At 44.8% G+C, this 19,710-nt stretch overlaps 1 protein-coding gene across 2 annotated transcripts in view; it reads right to left on the reverse strand.

Annotated features, from left to right (window-relative positions):
* Positions 1-891: 891 nt before the first annotated feature.
* Positions 892-19,710, reverse strand: part of LOC112219324 (pappalysin-1-like) — a 126,587-nt gene continuing 107,768 nt past the window's right edge. For both annotated transcript variants that reach the window (XM_042302314.1, XM_042302313.1), the window contains exons 21-22: positions 19,205-19,303; positions 892-7,365 (exon numbers count right to left, since the gene is read on the reverse strand). In XM_042302314.1, coding sequence (XP_042158248.1) covers positions 7,261-7,365; positions 19,205-19,303 — 204 coding nt within the window. In that variant the 3' untranslated portion in view covers positions 892-7,260. The remainder of the gene's footprint in view (positions 7,366-19,204; positions 19,304-19,710) is intronic.

Below are 19,710 nucleotides of genomic sequence, written 5' to 3' on the forward strand. Positions count from 1 at the left end.
TCAATCCGCATCGCGGAAGTTCAGCTTTACAGCGTGATTGAAATGTAAAGGCAATGCTCCTGCTTTAGTGGAGAATGCGTTCGCGTTAAAAGCTGAATATGTCAATCAGAAATGACCTTTACATTTCTATGCTGGAATCTGTAACGCTTCAGCTTTACAGATTGAATAGAGCCCAAAGTTAACATGAGCCATGTTAAGCAAAAAAGTCAGGTTATATGTAGAAATGGGGCATTCTATTTTAAAGGACAAAGAATTGACAACACTTCCTTGGCTTACATCCACTTAACCAGTGTTTTATTTCTACATAATACATGACAGGGAAATGGACATGATACTCATCATGAATGAGGATCCATCCTTATGAAAATATAGTACACATCATTAGAGCCCTGCTTGCCATGTTCCAGAGCACCGGAAATATAATAGCAACAGTGAAAAAAGCAAAGAATATGAGGAAACATCTGCTGAAACAAAAGTCTGATGTGTTATATGTGCCTGAAAAACGGTGTACTGTGAATGGACCTAACAGAGTGGGTGCTGCAAGCGAGGGAAGGTGAGAGAGAGAGCGAGGGGTGCTGATGGGTACCTTTACAGTGTTTTCAGTTCAAACTCTAAGGCAAGGGAGGAAAGAGAAAGCAAACATCTGTGGTGTAGAGGAAGGAGTAAGGATATGTAAGTTGTTTTTTGGTTGGTGCCAGTCAGTCTGAGGGTGAGTTCAAGGGGAATGGTGTTCACTGTTAGAATCATTCAAGTCTGATAATAAGAATATGTTGTAACATGTTAAATATTCTCTTCAAATGAATGCTTTGCTCTTGTTTTGTTTGTTTTCACACTCTTAAAAGAAGGAACATTTTGGTAATTTATTTTCAACTGACTGCTCCGAGACCCACAAACTGACCACATGATGCTTTATTCATCTTGACAACAAATAAATTAAGTTTGATTTCATATAAGACTGTTTTATAGACAATTGACAACAGTGTTTGTGTAGAGCCTTTATGAATGAATAACTGCTGATGACAAGTGTTGTGAAGCATTATGGGTATTGTATTTTTTCCCCAGAATGGCTGCGGATCCGACTTTTCTTGACCTTTCTTTCCGAGCTCTAAAGGTCCTGAAGCTTCTGCGCATGTACGGGATTCTCTCATTTACTCAGCAGTCTCTGCTCTACTCGTAGAGAATAGGCTACTCTGGAGAATGGTGCTTGTTTAATAAAGTTAGATTAAAGTTGTCTGCAAAATCACATAATGAGACTATTCTATAGAACAGAACCAAATTTAATAGGATGAAGGCTTATAACGTTACTGTAAGACAAAACCACTAAATATCTTATGAAATTTTAGGATGATTGCGTGAATGGTCGCATGTTTCTCTCATGGGTCCAAAACAAAACAGCGCACGCCACTAGGCAAAATACAAAGGTAGGCTATGCTACAGTGTGTTAACTCCAGCTGCTCTAACATTCACTCACTGTACATCATTCAAAACAACACTGTAGGCTCCTCCCAACACTGTATAACTCAAGATCTAAACGCATATCCCCATGAAACGGATTGAGATCAAATGTTTGGTTTGCAGATACTGCATGGATGTTTCTCTAGTAAAACGTATCGTTAAATATTGACAGTGAGAAATATGAAAGGCTGGAGACAACAAAAATGTGTGTCTAAAGTAGAGGTAAAGAAATAAGTGTTTTTTTGTCTTACAGTGTAATGTTATTCTATGCTATTATATTCGGTTCTGTTGAATACTATCATTATGTGATCTTGCAGACATTGATTCAGCTTTGTTTAACTTTATTCAATGAGAGTAGCCTGTTGTCTACGAGTAAAGCGGAAACTGTGGGAAGTAGTAAATCCTGCACATGCGCAGAAGCTTAGGAACCTTTAGAGCTCAGGAAGAAAGGTCCAGAAAAGTTGGATCCGCAGCCACTCCGTATTTCTTTTCTTTCCGGTGGTACTTCAATGGTACACATTGCACAATGTATCCTCCTTACATTGTCTCTGATATAAATCCAAGAGCTACCCCAAACAGATAATACATGGTTTTGCAAATACAATCATCATAGAATAAAATGATTTACATCTTAAAATATTTTTGCTGAACAATCGGGTACGAAACATTGCAATAATACCACTAGATATCCACATAATATGTATATACTCAATTTGATACTTTCCCACATAAAAAGGACCATTCATTTTTTATTACTGAATGTGGGAATGAGAAACAAACACAAGTGGACCATTCTTTAACCAGGAGCCTGTGAAAGGTACTTGATGAGTGAAGTTAAGAAAACAACAATAAGAACATCATGGCACATCAGTGTATGTTCTCCACAACTCTCTGTCCACAAACTCAAGGGCTACAGCCAGTCACATCTAGGCTACCACTGTCTCCATTGCTTCCCATGGGTTATGGTGGGATGCCACAGGGACTGAAAGGATACCACTTTTAGCAGAGCAAGGTAACGCCACAGAAACCCAGCTGTTTTTAACCAAAACCCAGGCTACGCATGGCTGGTATGTAGCTAGTTTGGATTTGAGAGAATCACCTCCCATCCACAATAAGATGGACTATATGAAGTTGTCTATGGAAAGACATTGAAGCGGACTCTGCCATGCATTTCAAATACTCCTCTGGTCTGAGAGTGAAGGGAAGGGCATGTCCCTCAGCCTGCTGCACTAGGGCTCATATCTTAGGTAGTCTTCCTATCCTCCCTGGTCTTCCATGCGGCCCACCTTACCACCGCCACATGACCGTGACAGTGACGGATGGCCCGGCGTGTCAGGAGGGGAGTCCCTCAGAGAACACCCGCCACCTCCAGGAGAAAGTCTGACTCATCGGCCTCGGCCTGCTGCCAGTCAGCGCTGGCCCAGGGGCAGCTCTGTGTGTACACAGTTTTCACACCTGGACAAATACCCAGGCCGCCAGGAAAAGCAGCCCACCTTCACCCATCCCATTCTATCCCCTGCTCTACACCCTCTCCCTCACCCCACCTGGGGCACAACCGGCTGCCTGATTACTCCTCCCCCCTCCTCATCCTCTGCAGCTCCCTGCCTGCCTACCACTGGTTGTTCTGAATGGCTGTGTATATTCTGTCCTCACGGTAGCCCTCAGAGTTGATTGAGTATGGATCTAACCACTTCAACATGATATAGGTTCTCTCTTCAGAGCAAACATCGGATTACATTTGAAAAGTTAATGAATGAACAAAATAAAAATGACAGTACATTCTGGATTTGTAATGTAGAAATAAAAAAACACACATACTTGTGCACTGCACTCAGTTACATAAACATGTGGTAAATCCTCATTGGACAAGAGTAGTGCCCAATGAGACAACCAATGAGACAACAACCTTGACCAAAGCTATTTGACGACGACATTGGGACAGAAATAAAATGACAACAGTATTTAACTCACAACCAATATGTCTGTTTATAAGAGCAATGCAAAAAATAATTTACATGAACATTAAATATAACTTAAAAAAGTATAACACTCTTAATAAATAGTTTTACTATTTACACCATTGCTAAAAATGAGACGCAAAAATGACTAATTTACCAAAATATAGAAGCAGCAAACATTACAGGCATGAGGTACAGCGAAGAGATCCTGTGGTGGCTTACAGTAGAGGTGATGTTCTCATATTCAAACTTCATTTCATAACATCCTGGCTTTATGGCTTTGGAACAGTACCTTGTCCAATACAGAGAGCACATCAGAAAACGAACGTGTCCAGGTTGTGTCCAGGTTGACACACAAGCAGTCACATTCTGTAGAGACTCTCATATCGCTCTCTCCGAGAGTCACCGTTTCTGGTCTCCAGACTTTTTAATAACATCGATGAGGATGACGACACAAGGCAAAGAGAGGAGCTGTAGATGAGTGAAAGAAAGGGTGATGAACAAGATGACTAGTCATCAGCCTGTAATGTTTGTCCAGTTTGAGGATGAAGGGAGGGTCCAATGGCAAGATAACCCTTGGGGAATTCCATGGATGGCTTTTCAGAAATCCTGTGTGAGTGTTAGCAGGTGATGATGATCCACAGTACTGTTGGCTTTGTGTAGTGAATGCTGTTGAATCTCTCCCTACTGGTAATATCTCTAATGAAAGCAGCAGTATAGGGAGTATTATTACATACCATTTGATAATATCAACATAATACAGTTAATTTTACCAAGGATATATACCGTGTAAAGTGTTAAATGCACAATTGTCGAGGCTGATGTAGGCTTTTTGATGATGCATGTAGTGTCCAGACAGTTGCGTTACTCAGGTTTTCAAAGTCTGAAAGATCTCCAACTTTCGAGAGTTCATTTTTTTGGTAGTTTCTTCATTTAGTTATCCATTCTCCTTGACGCTCCATGGTTACCATGACACAATTTGCAACAAATACATAAAATGGTGGATTACACAAACCATGGAGCGAAAATAAAATGTTTGTCCCCTAACCAGGAGGAACATAAAATACGTAAATGTCATGTATAATATTTCAAAATGTGTACATCTGACTTGTTGATATTTGAACCTACATTAACAAAAAAAGGTTAAATAGCCTTGATACAATAATATCTTTATCATATGATAATGGATACGAAATCTGAGAAAGTCTACAATGAATGTACAAATCATATTTGTCACTGACTTCCTACTGGGAATAATATATATATATATATATATATAATATATAATATCAGGTGCAAAGCTAGTGGGAATACAAGACACTAATCACAGGAAAGCTAATAGTAATATCGTAGGAGTCCAATGACCAAAAACATCACACACTTTATCAAATCACCTCTCTGACAATAGCAGCTTCTAAACAGTTTGAATTATATATTTTTCTTCTTAAATGGCAACTAAAAAGTGCAGTAACTGAGGTCAATAATACAAATACTGATTAACTAAGACAACATTTTGTAAAAAATAAAATAGAAATTTGAAAAATTAAAACAAGAGAACAATTTTACGTTTTTTTTTCTCACGTAAAAAGCAGTATTACACTGAAAATGTTATAGTTACATTGTACATTTGACGTTGTAATTTCTCCCTACTTTCCTATGTGACGTGGTATTGTCCTATTATCTCTCTAACCAGTCTGTATCTATGAAGACCTGTGATTGGTCAGAACGGTGTACGGGAATATTCTGGAATGCCTTATAGCAGCCTAGGGCGATGAGTCAGAGGGACCATTCCATTGGTCCATACCAGATGAGAGAGTTTACGAGGGGTATGGAGTTCTTGGTTGTATAGAGTTTTAACCAGATAGCCCAGCGATGGTTGAATCATGAAGCAGCAACTTGTGGACCTTATGCCAAGCAGCCTTCATCACCATATGTTGATGGGCATTTCGTTCAAGGGCTATGAAAGGAGATGAGTAAGTTCAGAGCACAGAATAGCAGCCATACGTCTATTGAAGTAAAGGTGGTTGTGTGGTTGATGGGGGGGGGACACACGCTCAAATGTCACAATACTGACAAAGTGCCAGGGATGGCACCTTCAGCACGAATTGCTGCAGAGGTAAGAAAAGGCCAAACTGGGCTACTCAACACATGCAGTCTGTCAAGCCATTGGGCTCAAGAGAAGCCAAGATAATAGTGTCCTGGGAATATAGTGTACTTCTACTACTCCTGCACTAAAGGCTACTTGTTGACAATGAATACATCCAGATGCCATCTATACTAAAATGAGGAAAGCCTCCTATTTGTTTTATGTGTGTGTGCTATTGAACTATGCCTATTGAAATCAAGGCTATGCTATGCTGCTGAAAACAGTTTGAGGGTGTAGTTGTGAATAAACATGGACTTACATTCAAGAGGTTATAACTGTGTTATCAATTACATTCTTGAAGTCATTTTAAATTCAGTAATATGTGTTGGATTTTGTATTGCGTCAACATTGCTTTTGGTGTAAGATTGGATACATTTCTGGTGTATTCTCCGATAGTTTATTTGTCTATGAAGACTTACTGGACTGCAGAAACTTAGGACAGAGAAATGGAAATGTGAGGTGTTATGTTTTTCGAGGCTATTTCAACTGCATTGTTTCCCTACTAACTCTTTGCAATGTTGCAAGAGTTTTTATTCTAGGTTTTAAGTTGAGTGTACTGTACACGCAGAAACAAGTGTGAACTAATGGAAGGTGTTCGGAGGTAAGCAGTACGGCAGACGGGGCTGACTCCGTCCAACCTCACTGGGTAGTAATAGTCTGCAGAGCTGGTCATATGGCAAAGTAGCAGCAAACGTACCAGCAGCAGCCACGCTGACACAACTGGCTTATTTTGTTGCAGCCCTATATAACCGCTTTTAAGTTCATATGTACTCTACCTCTTTCCCACATTCACTTGTTCCTGTGGCATTGTAATATGTCTTAATTTCCTGTTATATGTTAGATATATTGAGTTAGACCTCTCTGGTTAGAATCTCTTTACCAATATGGCCGCCTATATCCCCATCAACGCCTATTCTTTCCCATTTCACATCTGTATAAGAGCAAAGATTCTCAACCTGTGATTTCTGAAGAACAAGAAAATGCATTTCCACCAAGAGAAGGCAGAGGGCACAAACTGTCAGCCTGATCCCTGTGCTGTGCTGGCTCCAGGAACACACACCAGCTCTGGAGTAATACAACATGAGGGTACATCAAGTGTGTTCATGCTATAAGTTATTTTGGCAATAGCTCTTCTGCCTGTCATTCAGTGCCACCATTGATGACTTCAACATACCCAAAAAATAAAAGATTCCATATGATATGGATAACGTTTCTCACTCTGTTTCTTTTTTCCTTTGGTCTAAAAAAGGAAAAAAGGAAATAATGAGATTGTACGGCAATGTCTTTGAAATGGACACAGAAGCTGACACAAAACTGAAAAAAGGCATGCTATCCAGGCTTGGTTTGTTTAGCTTTTTTTGTTAATTTTTCTTATCCTTCATTCGAAAACCTTTCGGTATTTGTGTTTTCTTTTTTTCTCTTGCTGTAGAAGTTTTGGTGGTTGGTGAATTTGCAGGTTTGTTCCTTTCTTTGAGAAATGGGTTTTCCATTATAGCCTCTCTAGTCTGGTCTGTTCATCTAGGTCTTTCCCAATGTGGAGAAGGAGGAGACAGGCGTATGTTAGGAGGGTGCAGTATGGGTGGAGAGGTACTCCTGTAAAGCAGCATGTGGAGGATTTGAGGGAAAAGGGGGAGGGCTGGTCTCCCTCGGTCTGGGTGTGGGTAGTTTTGGGGCGAGGGTTCAGGAATCCGGTGGGGGGCGTCACCCCAGGGAGTGGACGTGCTCGTCTTTCCTCTTCTCTGGAGCGTTGGGGTCTCGGCAGGCACAGTCTTCCCGTATGTCACAGGACATGGGGAACGGGATCACCTGGAGGGGACACACAGAAACACATACAATGAAACCTCTATAAACAAAGCTTGCTGTAGGATTCAGTCTGTATTCCATTTCTCCAGGGTTCCAACACAATCAGGAGGACTGTGGCAGTGTAAGGGCTGATACAGTCCTAAACAGCCTATTAACAACAGTGGTAATAGTGTCCGATGCCTCGCCGTCGACACCACTAGCGGGAAACGCTGCATGACAAACAACACAAGCCAACTGCTGTCAGCCAATCCCATCGCGCCATATAGAGGAGTACTACGAGTGTTGTGAAGTGTCAACTCTCCAAGAAGTGGTGAGTGCCCACAAGCACATTCAAAATAGCCCCGGCGTACCATTGGCCGCCGCTGTGTAGCGTTTGACGTCACAGGCGCTTGTCGGCGGTGCGTCAACAGCACCAGCTGCTGCTGTGTTGCTTCTCCAAGGGCCTGCTTCAGCTGTTTGGGTACACACAATGCATCCCTAGTCACTCGAAACTAACTACACATGTGGCTCCAGCGAGTGCCTGGAGGATTCAGACCAGAGTATATCTGCATTCTTCCCCCCGTGTCTTATTGGACAGATTTGGGTCTGCTGCTTGTATTTCGTTGTCCTATTAGTGGCTTTGACAGAAGGGCCAGAGCAGTGACGCTAGATAAACACTGGCCACCGCAACAAATAAAACAGCAACGGGGTAACAAATAAACTGAGTCATTAAGAATTATTAGGCCTAATAGCTAGCACAATTAGGAAGGCTGTTGGCCGGTATGGGACTTCAGATTTCAGCAGTCAGTGTCTCATCTTCCTATTATCTGAAAGTGGAATTGTTTGTTGTTACGGCAACATACAACAGAACCCTGATTACGGAAATAACCTCACTGAGTCATGGGCCAACACAATTAGCTAGTTCATTGGCTAGTAAGAGGAGATACAGTACAGTACAGCAAATGGGTAAGATTCCTCAGATCCCTAAAGAGTCAAGACTTTCCCCTATGGCCTCCAATGCTATGGTAAGCATTGATGGTATATACTGTACAGTACAGTGCCCCCAATGGCCCTCGGACTCAGGCCTCCAGGGCCATTGGGGGCATGGGGTTTGTAGAGTGGACATCGGGGGCCCTGGGGCTGACAGAGGAAGAGTGCACCAGTGGCTGAGGCACGATGACGCAGGTCCGTCTTTGAAACGGGGTATTAAACCAAGTTGTTTGTGAGAGGGATTTCCTAATGGGCGAGGGTTGGGCGGCCAGCGCCAGGCTCTTCTGAGAAAACGGGCTCTCCATGTGACGACTTTACAAGCGCAGGCCGGACACACTTCAGAAACAGCTGTCAATCGCATGAACAGCGTTTCCTCTGTGCCTCTTTAGAGCCAGGCATGGGGCAAAAAACACCCTTCTCCAATTCTTCCTTCCCCCTCCTCTCTGTGCCTCTTTAGAGCCAGGCATGGGGCAAAAAACACCCTGCTCCAATTCTTCCTTCCCCCTCCTCTCTGTGCCTCTTTAGAGCCAGGCATGGGGCAAAAAACACCCTGCTCCAATTCTTCCTTCCCCCTCCTCTCTGTGCCTCTTTAGAGCCAGGCATGGGGCAAAAAACACCCTGCTCCAATTCTTCCTTCTTTTCCCCCTCCTCTCTGTGCCTCTTTAGAGCCAGGCATGGGGCAAAAAAACACCCTGCTCCAATTCTTCCTTCCCCCTCCTCTCTGTGCCTCTTTAGAGCCAGGCATGGGGCAAAAAACACCCTGCTCCAATTCTTCCTTCCCCCTCCTCTCTGTGCCTCTTTAGAGCCAGGCATGGGGCAAAAAGACCCTGCTCCAATTCTTCCTTCTTTCCCCCCTCCTCTCTGTGCCTCTTTAGAGCCAGGCTTGGGGCAAAAAACACCCTGCTCCAATTCTTCCTTCTTTTCCCCCTCCTCTCTGTGCTCTCTTGCGTTCCTGCTGTCTGTTTCACACTTTCACTCTGTCTCTCTGTGTCTCTCTCTCCCTTCGGTCTCCTCCTCTTGCTGTCAGTCTAGCCCCCTTCTCTTTCTACAATCTCTCCATTCCACCCAATCCCTCTCTCCCATAATCCTAACCCTATACACTTTCCTCCCTCCCTCTTCCCTCTCACTCTGTGTGTTTATCTCTCTATCTGGTTGAGAGAGATGGTGGGTGGTAAATTTGGCATGGTTTCCTGTGACCTTGACCTCCAGGGTGGCTGGATCAGCTGCCACATCTGGCCCTGATCGGGGCTCTCCAAGGGCGGCTGGGAACGGGGCGGCGGCAGGGGCCGAGTGGGGGCCAGGAGCCCTGTTGAAGTCCCAGGGCCAGAGAAAGGAGGACAGCCACAGCAACATGAAAGCCCCTATGAAGGAGCAGGCATGTCAGAGCCCCTGACCCCCAGATCCAGAAACAGGCCACAATCACGCCAGGCCCCAGGTATGTGCGTGTCAGTCTGTGCTCAGTCTGTGCTCAGTGGAGGAAGGTGTGTCTGGGGCTGGGGGAGGACTACTCTCCAGCCACACACACACAACCAACCCTGTTGGGTAACATCCTACTACTTTTCTACAGGTCGAGGTATCCATGGTATCCATGATTGAGGAGGTCACTGACATATTGCATTAAATTCATTCAATAAAAATTGAATATAATACGTGTCATGATGGAAGCTACATTCTCATCCACATGGAAAAAGAGAATCCCACATCTGGAATCAAGCTTGGTTTTTGTTTTTGGTATTTAAACACATTGAGTGTAATGATATGGAAAAGATCCCTTCTCTCATTAATATTCACATAACATCGGCTCATATGAACACAGGCAAGCAGATAAAACAAACCAGAACTAATTGTGTTATTCCAATGAGAACCACTGGTGATCACTCTCCACTGCACACCAGATACATGTTGTTATAACAACAAACACTGGAGAGAGGGAGAGAGAGGGAGAGAAAGGGTAAGGGAGAAAGTATGCATGGAAGAGGGAGAGAGTGGGAGAGAGAGCACTAAAGACAGAGAGGGAGAGACAAAGCGAGAACAGGAAAGAGAGAAAGAAAGAGAAAGTTCCAGAGAGAAAGGAGGGCAGGTTTGGACTTTGCTAGCGCCTGGCACTCGACGTGAGCAAACAGCCGAGGCTCCTAAACCTGCGGGAAGCGTGTTTCCCCCGGAGAGTTACTACCTTTACTCAGTTGTGGAGAAACCCCATCCTCCCCCATCCTCCCCCATCCTCCCCCATCCTCGCACCTCCCAGACGCTTGTTTTGTTCAACAACCCCCTCCATCCTCCACTCCTACACTGACATGGTGCCTACTCTCCCCCAATCCCGGTCTGTACCATACCTCCTCTCCCCCTTAAAGCCAAGGATTAAAGGAAACTATTTGGAAGGCATGAGCTGCTCGTTTAAGGATTGGGTTTTATTGCCGTAAACATTGCGTGGCAGGGCAGACATACGTTGATAATTAAGCCTTTAAAAAAAAAATTAAAGGCAGGTACGAAACCAACACTTAATGCTTGCTGACCAGAACTCTCTAGCGCTGCTTCACTGCTGGGCCCTGGTCCCCCGCCACTGCTTTTCTCCCCTTAATTGACTTGGCATGGGGACCAGAAGTCAAACTCGGTTGCCCTCAGATATTTAAAAATAAGAGCTGTTGATGCAGTGCACTCTCTACATGCAATTAGCCAATATACGCTGTGACCACGGTGGAACTGGATGGGCCATGATGGGGCTGGATGGGCCACGATGGGGCTGGATGGGCCACGATGGGGCTGGATGGGCCATGATGGGGCTGGATGGGCCACGATGGGGCTGGATGGGCCACGATGGGGCTGGATGTGCCACGATGGGGCTGGATGGGCCACGATGGGGCTGGATGGGCCACGATGGGGCTGGATGGGCCACGATGGGGCTGGATGGGCCACGATGGGGCTGGATGGGCCACGATGGGGCTGGATGGGCCACGATGGGGCTGGATGGGCCACGATGGGGCTGGATGGGCCACGATGGGGCTGGATGCCCAAAGACTTGAGAGCACAAGACAATTCAGTCAAAGACACTTCAGTGATGCTCAGAGCTTCCATTGAGAATCAAACGGAAAGCAGTCTATTGGTTCTGAGAGCCGGTTCACAGTAGAACAGCCCAGGAAGTTGTGTTCTGCAATCATAACGTTTCCAAGAATGATCAGTTTCAAGGTTACAAGGGATACAGAGTAAGAGGCAATAGTGGAACCTTGTGTATTTGCAGCCTAGTCCCGAACAAGGTGGGTCACAGAGGAATGGCCATGGAAGCCTGGCCTTTTTTTTTCAATCCAGGTGCTTCATCGGATGTGAAAAGATAATCCCCAAGGCAACAAACAGGATATATTTGCTACTCTCCACACCTCCAAGGTCATTGATTCAATCATTACTGCTTGATATAAACTGAACAACATTGATAGGGATGCAGGTATGCAGCCCCCCAGCACCAGAACACTGTGCTAATTGGTTGAACTCCTGATCTGAGAAGGTCATTTCTATGGGAAAAAAAACAGAAAATGTACGAAAAGCAAAAAAAAGACTTGAAAAACAAGTTGTTGTATTGCTGATTTGACTATCTCAGTTTATTACCGTTTTGTAAAGGTGTGCTGTGCCAGTCTAAATGGGTGTTTGTGTAGAAATGTAGCAGAGTGACAAAAAATGTGGTTCATTTTCGCTGAACAAACCTCACCTGGCCTGACATATTTATTTAGCTGATTTTTTTTCTCTCTTTAAATTGGTGTACCAACATTTTCTTTAAACTTCAAAAGGTATGTCTGTTTGAAGTTTCTCCCTGGTGGAACTTGTAGAAGTTAGAGTTAGATGTAAACACAGCAACAGTCAGTAGTAGTGATGTCTAGAGAAAAACACGGGCTGCAAAGTGCATGTTTGGGAGAGGAGCAAAGTGCCCTGCCTCAGTAAATAAACCAATGGAAAGGAAGAGTTCTGTGACACTGGAAAAAGACAAAGAGACATAATGCCACAGGGAAAACAAGAGCATATTATGGAAGACTATGGGTCACCAAGGGAAAGGTGTAGGCGTGGGGTGGGGGAGCTTCCAAAAGTTCACTTAAGTCATCAAATTGGCCCTGTCCACAATACCAAAAACAAACAGCGACATTATGAACGTGGATGGGGCGAGGAAGGGTTGACATGCCTGGTGAATTCCATTTCCCAATATGTATTTTTTCTATGGGGTTCTGGAAGAAACGTAACAAGCCCGGCCAGGCAGGCAGCCTCAGTCATACTCCGTATCCTCCCTCTTCCCTCCCCTCCTCCCCCCTTGCCTGCCAACAGCTTGCAGTCATTAGGGGGATCCTGTGGTGACCTTACGTGCAGCCTGCCTCGCACCTTCAAAGTCCCCGAGAGGAATAATACACCGCAAGTCATCCAGAACTCCTTAATACGCAAATCTCCAAGAGAAAGAAAGAAGTAGGGAAAGAAAAAGAGTGGAGATAAGGAACAAAAACAAACATGGGGTGGTGGGGAGGTACTTCAGCCTCCCCTTCTCTTCTCTTTCATTTATCACGCTCACATGAAAGAACAGAAGAAAATGGGGGAAATAAAGCTGTGAAGGTTTTGCCTGGAGGAGGAGAGGAGGAGAGGAGGAGAGGGAGGAGGGAGGAGAGGAGGAGGAGAGGAGGAGAGGAGGAGAGGAGGAGGAGAGGAGGGAGGAGAGGGAGGAGAGGGAGGAGGGAGGAGGAGAGGAGGAGAGAGGAGAGGAGGAGGAGGAGGAGGAGAAGGATGAGAGGAGGAGAGGAGGAGGAGGAGGAGGAGGGAGGAGGAGGAGGAGAGGAGGAGAGGAGGAGAGGAGGAGGAGAGGGAGGAGGGGAGGAGAGGAGGAGAGGAGGAGGAGGAGGAGGAGGAGGAGAGAGGAGGAGGGAGGAGAGGAGAGGAGGAGGAGAGGAGGAGAGGAGGAGGAGGAGGAGGAGGAGAGGAGAGGAGGAGAGGAGGAGGAGAGGAGGAGAGGAGGAGAGGAGGAGGAGGAGAGGAGGAGAGGAGAGGAGGAGAGGAGGAGGAGAGGAGGAGAGGAGGAGGAGGGAGGAGAGGAGGAGAGGAGGAGAGGAGGAGGAGAGGAGGAGAGGAGGAGAGGAGGAGAAGGAGGAGAGGAGGAGGAGAAGGAGAGGAGGAGAGGAGGAGAGGAGGGAGGAGAGGAGGAGAGGAGGAGGAGGAGGAGAGGAGGAGAGGAGGAGATGAGAGGAGGAGAGGAGGAGGAGAGGAGGAGAGGAGGAGGGAGAAGGAGAGGAAGAGAGGAGGAGGAGAGGAGGAGGAGAGGAGGAGAGGAGGAGAAGAGGAGAGGAGGAGGAGAAGGCAAAGAGTAGTGGAGGAGAGGATGGGGTGTTCTGATGTTATCTCTGGTATCTCCGGCTGGCAGGGCTGTGTCACAACCCTGCTTAGGATTCCAGCTGAGTCACTCCCCCCACAGGCACAACAAGTTGTGGCAGTGCATGATACTGTGTGTCACTGTGCGTGTGTGGTTACAAGAGAGCCTAACTGGGGACTCTCCCTATGGCCACAGTGTGGGCTGCCAGACTCCACAGTACCATGCTCACTCTCACTCTCTGTGTGTGGTGTTCCCTTCACAGCAGTGCAGACCATGGCGGTAATAAACCATAGCTGTAAGGTGGGATACCCAAAGCAATAACAAAGAAAAGGTTGTTTGGAGAGATGGGGGTGCTGGTGGTTTCCGTTGACCTCTGACAAAGGCAGACCAGCACAACAATCCCAGCTAGCTCACTAAGTATTACAAACACCCTTTCCTGACCTTATGGGGTTTATAAGTCACTTGATCAAATAATGTCCCTCCACTAACCTTATAATTGTCTAAACAGTTGATAATGTGTAGCCCTCTCTCCCGCCAAAAATTGTGTATACCAAGACTACAGCCTATATTCCCAGCCCCTTGTCACACTGGTGTTCTACATCTAGACTACAGCCTATATATTCCCTATATTCCTAACATGAAGGGATGGAATTAGAAGTCTGTGCAGGACTGATTACTTCATCGCCCCCGTCCCCCCTGTCCCCCCATTTTCACAACCGCGCCCGCCTGCTCACTCTTACTTCTCGTCTGACTCCCACCAGCTCCTGCAAGGACTGGTCCCAAAATGTTATTTGAGGTGTATGTAGCAGCTCACTTTGCATTCCCTGTCCCAGCAATTTTACCACCGCTGGTAAACATCAAAATGCGCAAAAATAGCCTAAGAAATAGGTTAAAATACCAGAGATGCTCATGTGGCCCATTATATTAGGCTATCAGTATTATTCAGCTACATCAGCAAAAGGGTAGACGTGGTTTGAAAAAAGAATATATTTGGAACAAAATATAGTTGAATTGACAGTTAATTGACAGTTAACATTTTGCATAACTTTAAGGAGCGCAACAATCTGCAAGCAATATTGAGTTATCAATATTGATTTACAGTCAAAGTCAGAGTCTAAACTAAACCCTATTATAGCCGTACTTCTCCTCCCATATAGCCTAGTCTACAGGCTATTTAATTAGGACCACACATACTGTATGTTGCAGCACACATATAGGTGCATGTGATCTCGCACGCCCAACACAAGAGAGGTATGCTACTGAATTTGAAGCAGCATCATCCTATGAGAGTTTGAGAATAGTGTGACGACGAGGTGCTTTAATACATCAGATAACACACACACACATACAAAACAAAAAGACAACCTTTCAAAAATAATCTGCGGGACAAAAACATATTTTCATCCCAAAGTGGTCTGTCTGACCGCCACTCCCTCCCACAGCATGGAAAATGCCAACCGTGCTGCAATGCTCTGTAGGGGCCCGCATGTCCCACGGGACACCCGCGGGAATGCAGCTCTCTAGATGGAATCTCTGCCTGTGGCTGAAACAACAACACTGACTTCCCACAAGCAGGAAAACAGTGTGTGACTGACTGACTGTGTCTGTGTGGCACCAGTGAGTGGGCAGAATAGATGGTCGTAAAAAAAGAGGTCTGAGTTACTTTGTCATTGTCGTGTTGTTTTGTTTGGGGCTGGGATGATCAGACAGAGATGAGGGTCAGGGTGAGCTCTGCCTCACATGAAAAACAACCACATCTCAAAGGCAAAAACAACAACAGCCAACTACACTTCTACACACTTAAAACAACAATACAGTCCACATGCATGAAACACTATTTAGGTCTGGACTGTTTTCACAGAGTCAGATGAGGCATTAAAAGGTGTCTTTGAGCAGTCGTTATACTGAATTTAGATGCCACATGTTCGATATTCATGGATGAGTTCCTCATACATTCTCGATAAGAAATGTGCAGATTTTCAATGGACTACTGTTTGATGCCTCTCCCAGCTGTCAGACCCATTTCTCCTCCGTATATTTCCTTCTCATGTCTTCAACTCAGGTAACCTCTTCCGCCATTCTCTTCTGGCAGCCGATAAATCACATTATGATCGGTTATTTCAGAGCAATTTTCTCTATCTTTCCCAAATCCTAACCATTTCCAGGGAAGTCACTTTCGAAATACCAGCTGAAGTGTTTGCTTCAACAGCTGCCAGGCTGAATGCCTGGGAGTAGCGCATGGCTTTGGGGCTTGAGCCCAGGTGATCCTCTTATCATTGCAGCTCAGCGGAAATGGCCGACGTTCAGAGACACGCGCTCCCAGAGATGAGCCTTCTCCTCTGCCTGTCTGTCTGTCTGTCTGGTGTCTGTCTGGTGTCTGTCTGGTATCTGATATCCAAAGACACCAACCACCAAAGTGGCCAATATTATGTTGGTAGGAGTTGTATTTTTGTTTATCACAGTGGCTACATCGCACACTGTGACAGTGTCTTTCTACCCTCAATTATGGACTTAAGACTCTAAAAACCCTCTAAAACCCCCTATTCCTGTGCTAATACGCAACAGATGAGTGAAGGACAAAAACAAAGCCTGTTTCTATGGGGCAACATGTCTGAACATACAGTAGTACATGACTGACTCGAATGAAAGGAAATGGACAGAAAACATTCCTGTAAGAATGATGGAACATCAGCCAAGTAGGCTACAGCATGAGACTGGTGACTGGCATACCACTACTGCTCTGTTAACAGATACCAGACACATTCGTTATCAGATACATACCAGTCAGTCCATGCCTACTGCTGGTTTCCCATATCTAGAGACAGAGAGTTTGTGAAAGACAACTTGTTCCTGGTGCTGCTGAACAGCTTCTTACTGGGAGCCCTGGCAAGTCAATGGGCCAAAGCAGCCAGTCAACAAACAGCAGTCTTTTGGAACACAGCATGGGTGGGTCCAACAAAGACGATGCAATCGCCTCTGGCTTGATCCTGGGTTTTGGCTCTTAGTTTTTGACTTAAAAATGACTTTTTATTTTACCAGGTTGGCTACACAACAGAAGCCAAGAACCGTCTCCTTTTTACAACAGGTACAGAGAGAGTGGGATAGGCCAATGTGGAGCCTGAGAGGAACGGGGTGGGTGGAACGGAAGCAATCACACACGTTCTGATTGGACCCTGGGGAGAGGGGACACATGCGCTCGCCTCCCAGCAGGAAATGAAGAGACTCCGGATCCAGCCAGACAGACAGACACACATGCTACAGTAAAAACCCAGCCAGATACACAGAGGAACAGAAGGAGCCAGAGAAACAGATAATAGTACAGACTCGGGCAGAGGAACTATGATAGACTTCTAACCCAGCCAGAAAGCCAGACAGCCTGGGGAAAAGACCACAATACACACAGCAAGCTAGAGAAACACAGAGTGTACAGAACAGCTGTGTATTGTTCACATAGCGGAAGAGGCCCTTATCTGGATCATAGAGAGAGGTGGCAAAGGACAACCATGAGCACCAACTGGTGGAGTAAAAACCCTCAAACCCTAAAGCTGGGCAACTGAGCAATGTCAATGTGCAACAGACAAGGCTTTATGTACAGTGCCTTGCGAAAGTATTCGGCCCCCTTGAACTTTGCGACCTTTTGCCACATTTCAGGCTTCAAACATAAAGATATAAAACTGTATTTTTTTGTGAAGAATCAACAACAAGTGGGACACAATCATGAAGTGGAACGACATTTATTAGATATTATTGGATATTTCAAACAAAAACTGAAAAATTGGGCATGCAAAATTCTTCAGCCCCCTTAAGTTAATACTTTGTAGCGCCACCTTTTGCTGCGATTACAGCTGTAAGTCGCTTGGGGTATGTCTCTATCAGTTTTGCACATCGAGAGACTGACATTTTTTCCCATTCCTCCTTGCAAAACAGCTCGAGCTCAGTGAGGTTGGATGGAGAGCATTTGTGAACAGCAGTTTTCAGTTCTTTCCACAGATTCTCGATTGGATTCAGGTCTGGACTTTGACTTGGCCATTCTAACACCTGGATATGTTTATTTTTGAACCATTCCATTGTAGATTTTGCTTTATGTTTTGGATCATTGTCTTGTTGGAAGACAAATCTCCGTCCCAGTCTCAGGTCTTTTGCAGACTCCATCAGGTTTTCTTCCAGAATTGCCCTGTATTTGGCTCCATCCATCTTCCCATCAATTTTAACCATCTTCCCTGTCCCTGCTGAGGAAAAGCAGGCCCAAACCATGATGCTGCCACCACCATGTTTGACAGTGGGGATGGAGTGTTCAGGGTGATGAGCTGTGTTGCTTTTACGGCAAACATAACGTTTTGCATTGTTGCCAAAAATTTCAATTTTGGTTTCATCTGACCAGAGCACCTTCTTCCACATGTTTGGTGTGTCTCCCAGATGGCTTGTGGCAAACTTTAACAACACTTTTTATGGATATCTTTAAGAAATGGCTTTCTTCTTGCCACTCTTCCATAAAGGCCAGATTTGTGCAATACACGACTGATTGTTGTCCTATGGACAGAGTCTCCCACCTCAGCTGTAGATCTCTGCAGTTCATCCAGAGTGATCATGGGCCTCTTGGCTGCATCTATGATCAGTCTTCTCCTTGTATGAGCTGAAAGTTTAGAGGGACGGCCAGGTCTTGGTAGATTTGCAGTGGTCTGATACTCCTTCCATTTCAATATTATCGCTTGCACAGTGCTCCTTGGGATGTTTAAAGCTTGGGAAATCTTTTTGTATCCAAATCCGGCTTTAAACTTCTTCACAACAGTATCTCGGACCTGCCTGGTGTGTTCCTTGTTCTTCATGATGCTCTCTGCGCTTTTAACGGACCTCTGAGACTATCACAGTGCAGGTGCATTTATACGGAGACTTGATTACACACAGATGGATTGTATTTATCATCATTAGTCATTTAGGTCAACATTGGATCATTCAGAGATTCTCACTGAACTTCTGGAGAGAGTTTGCTGCACTGAAAGTAAAGGGGCTGAATAATTTTGCACGCCCAATTTTTCAGTTTTTGATTTGTTAAAAAAGTTTGAAATATCCAATAAATGTCATTCCACTTCATGATTGTGTCCCACTTGTTGTTGATTCTTCACAAAAAAATACAGTTTTATATCTTTATGTTTGAAGCCTGAAATGTGGCAAAAGTTCGCAAAGTTCAAGGGGGCCGAATACTTTTGCAAGGCACTGTAGCTTATCTTCAAAAGGTCAAGTTCAAAAATACATGGCAAGTTCACAACTGATTTCAAATAACTCTCAGTAGCCACAGTGTCAACAGAAGAATACATTTAAGATTATTCCCATGAACTTTGTTTAGGAGAAGCAACATATCTTATACTAACATAACTCTTTTCTTAACTTAACTCTTGTCTTAACTCTTATCCTAGCATAACTCTTATCCTAACATAACTCTTATCCTAACTTAACTCTTATCTTAACTCAAGTTCAAAAGGCAGATAAAAAGAAGACATTTTGTCTTGATAAGGTTTAGTGACTCCAGGTCCAGATGTAACTCACCTTCTTGGTCTTGACGGTGGAGTGGCAGCAGTCCCCTCCGTCGTAGTTACAGAAGGCTCTGTTGTTGACCGAGTCACAGTAATTGTCTCCCATGAAGGGCTGTGACAGACAGAGACAGCAACAAACAGGAGGAGACAATAAGAGACAGGACGTCATCAACAACCTATACAGTGTACTGTACTTACACATATGGACAACATAGAGAGGAAAAGTCCACTGATTCCCTCTGATTTATTTGTGTTTGATTATCCCACTTAAAAGCTCTATATTAGTTTACGTTTGATTTTGTTAATATTGTATTCACGGCTCCCAACTTTTGAAGAAAGCATGGAGTGAGATTTGCAATGTGAATTTCATTGCCCCCTGGCACAACCCTTATACCCTGACTACACCGCTCGCGCAATTTGCAAAATAAATGTAGGAATCTATGTTATTCAATTATTACACCCACACTGCTCACCCGCGTCAGCGAGTGTCTGCATTTGCCAAGGGCTAAAATAGAAGTC

The sequence above is a fragment of the Oncorhynchus tshawytscha genome, linkage group LG20 (genome assembly GCF_018296145.1).
Source record: "Oncorhynchus tshawytscha isolate Ot180627B linkage group LG20, Otsh_v2.0, whole genome shotgun sequence".
NCBI classification, from domain to species: Eukaryota; Metazoa; Chordata; class Actinopteri; order Salmoniformes; family Salmonidae; genus Oncorhynchus; species Oncorhynchus tshawytscha.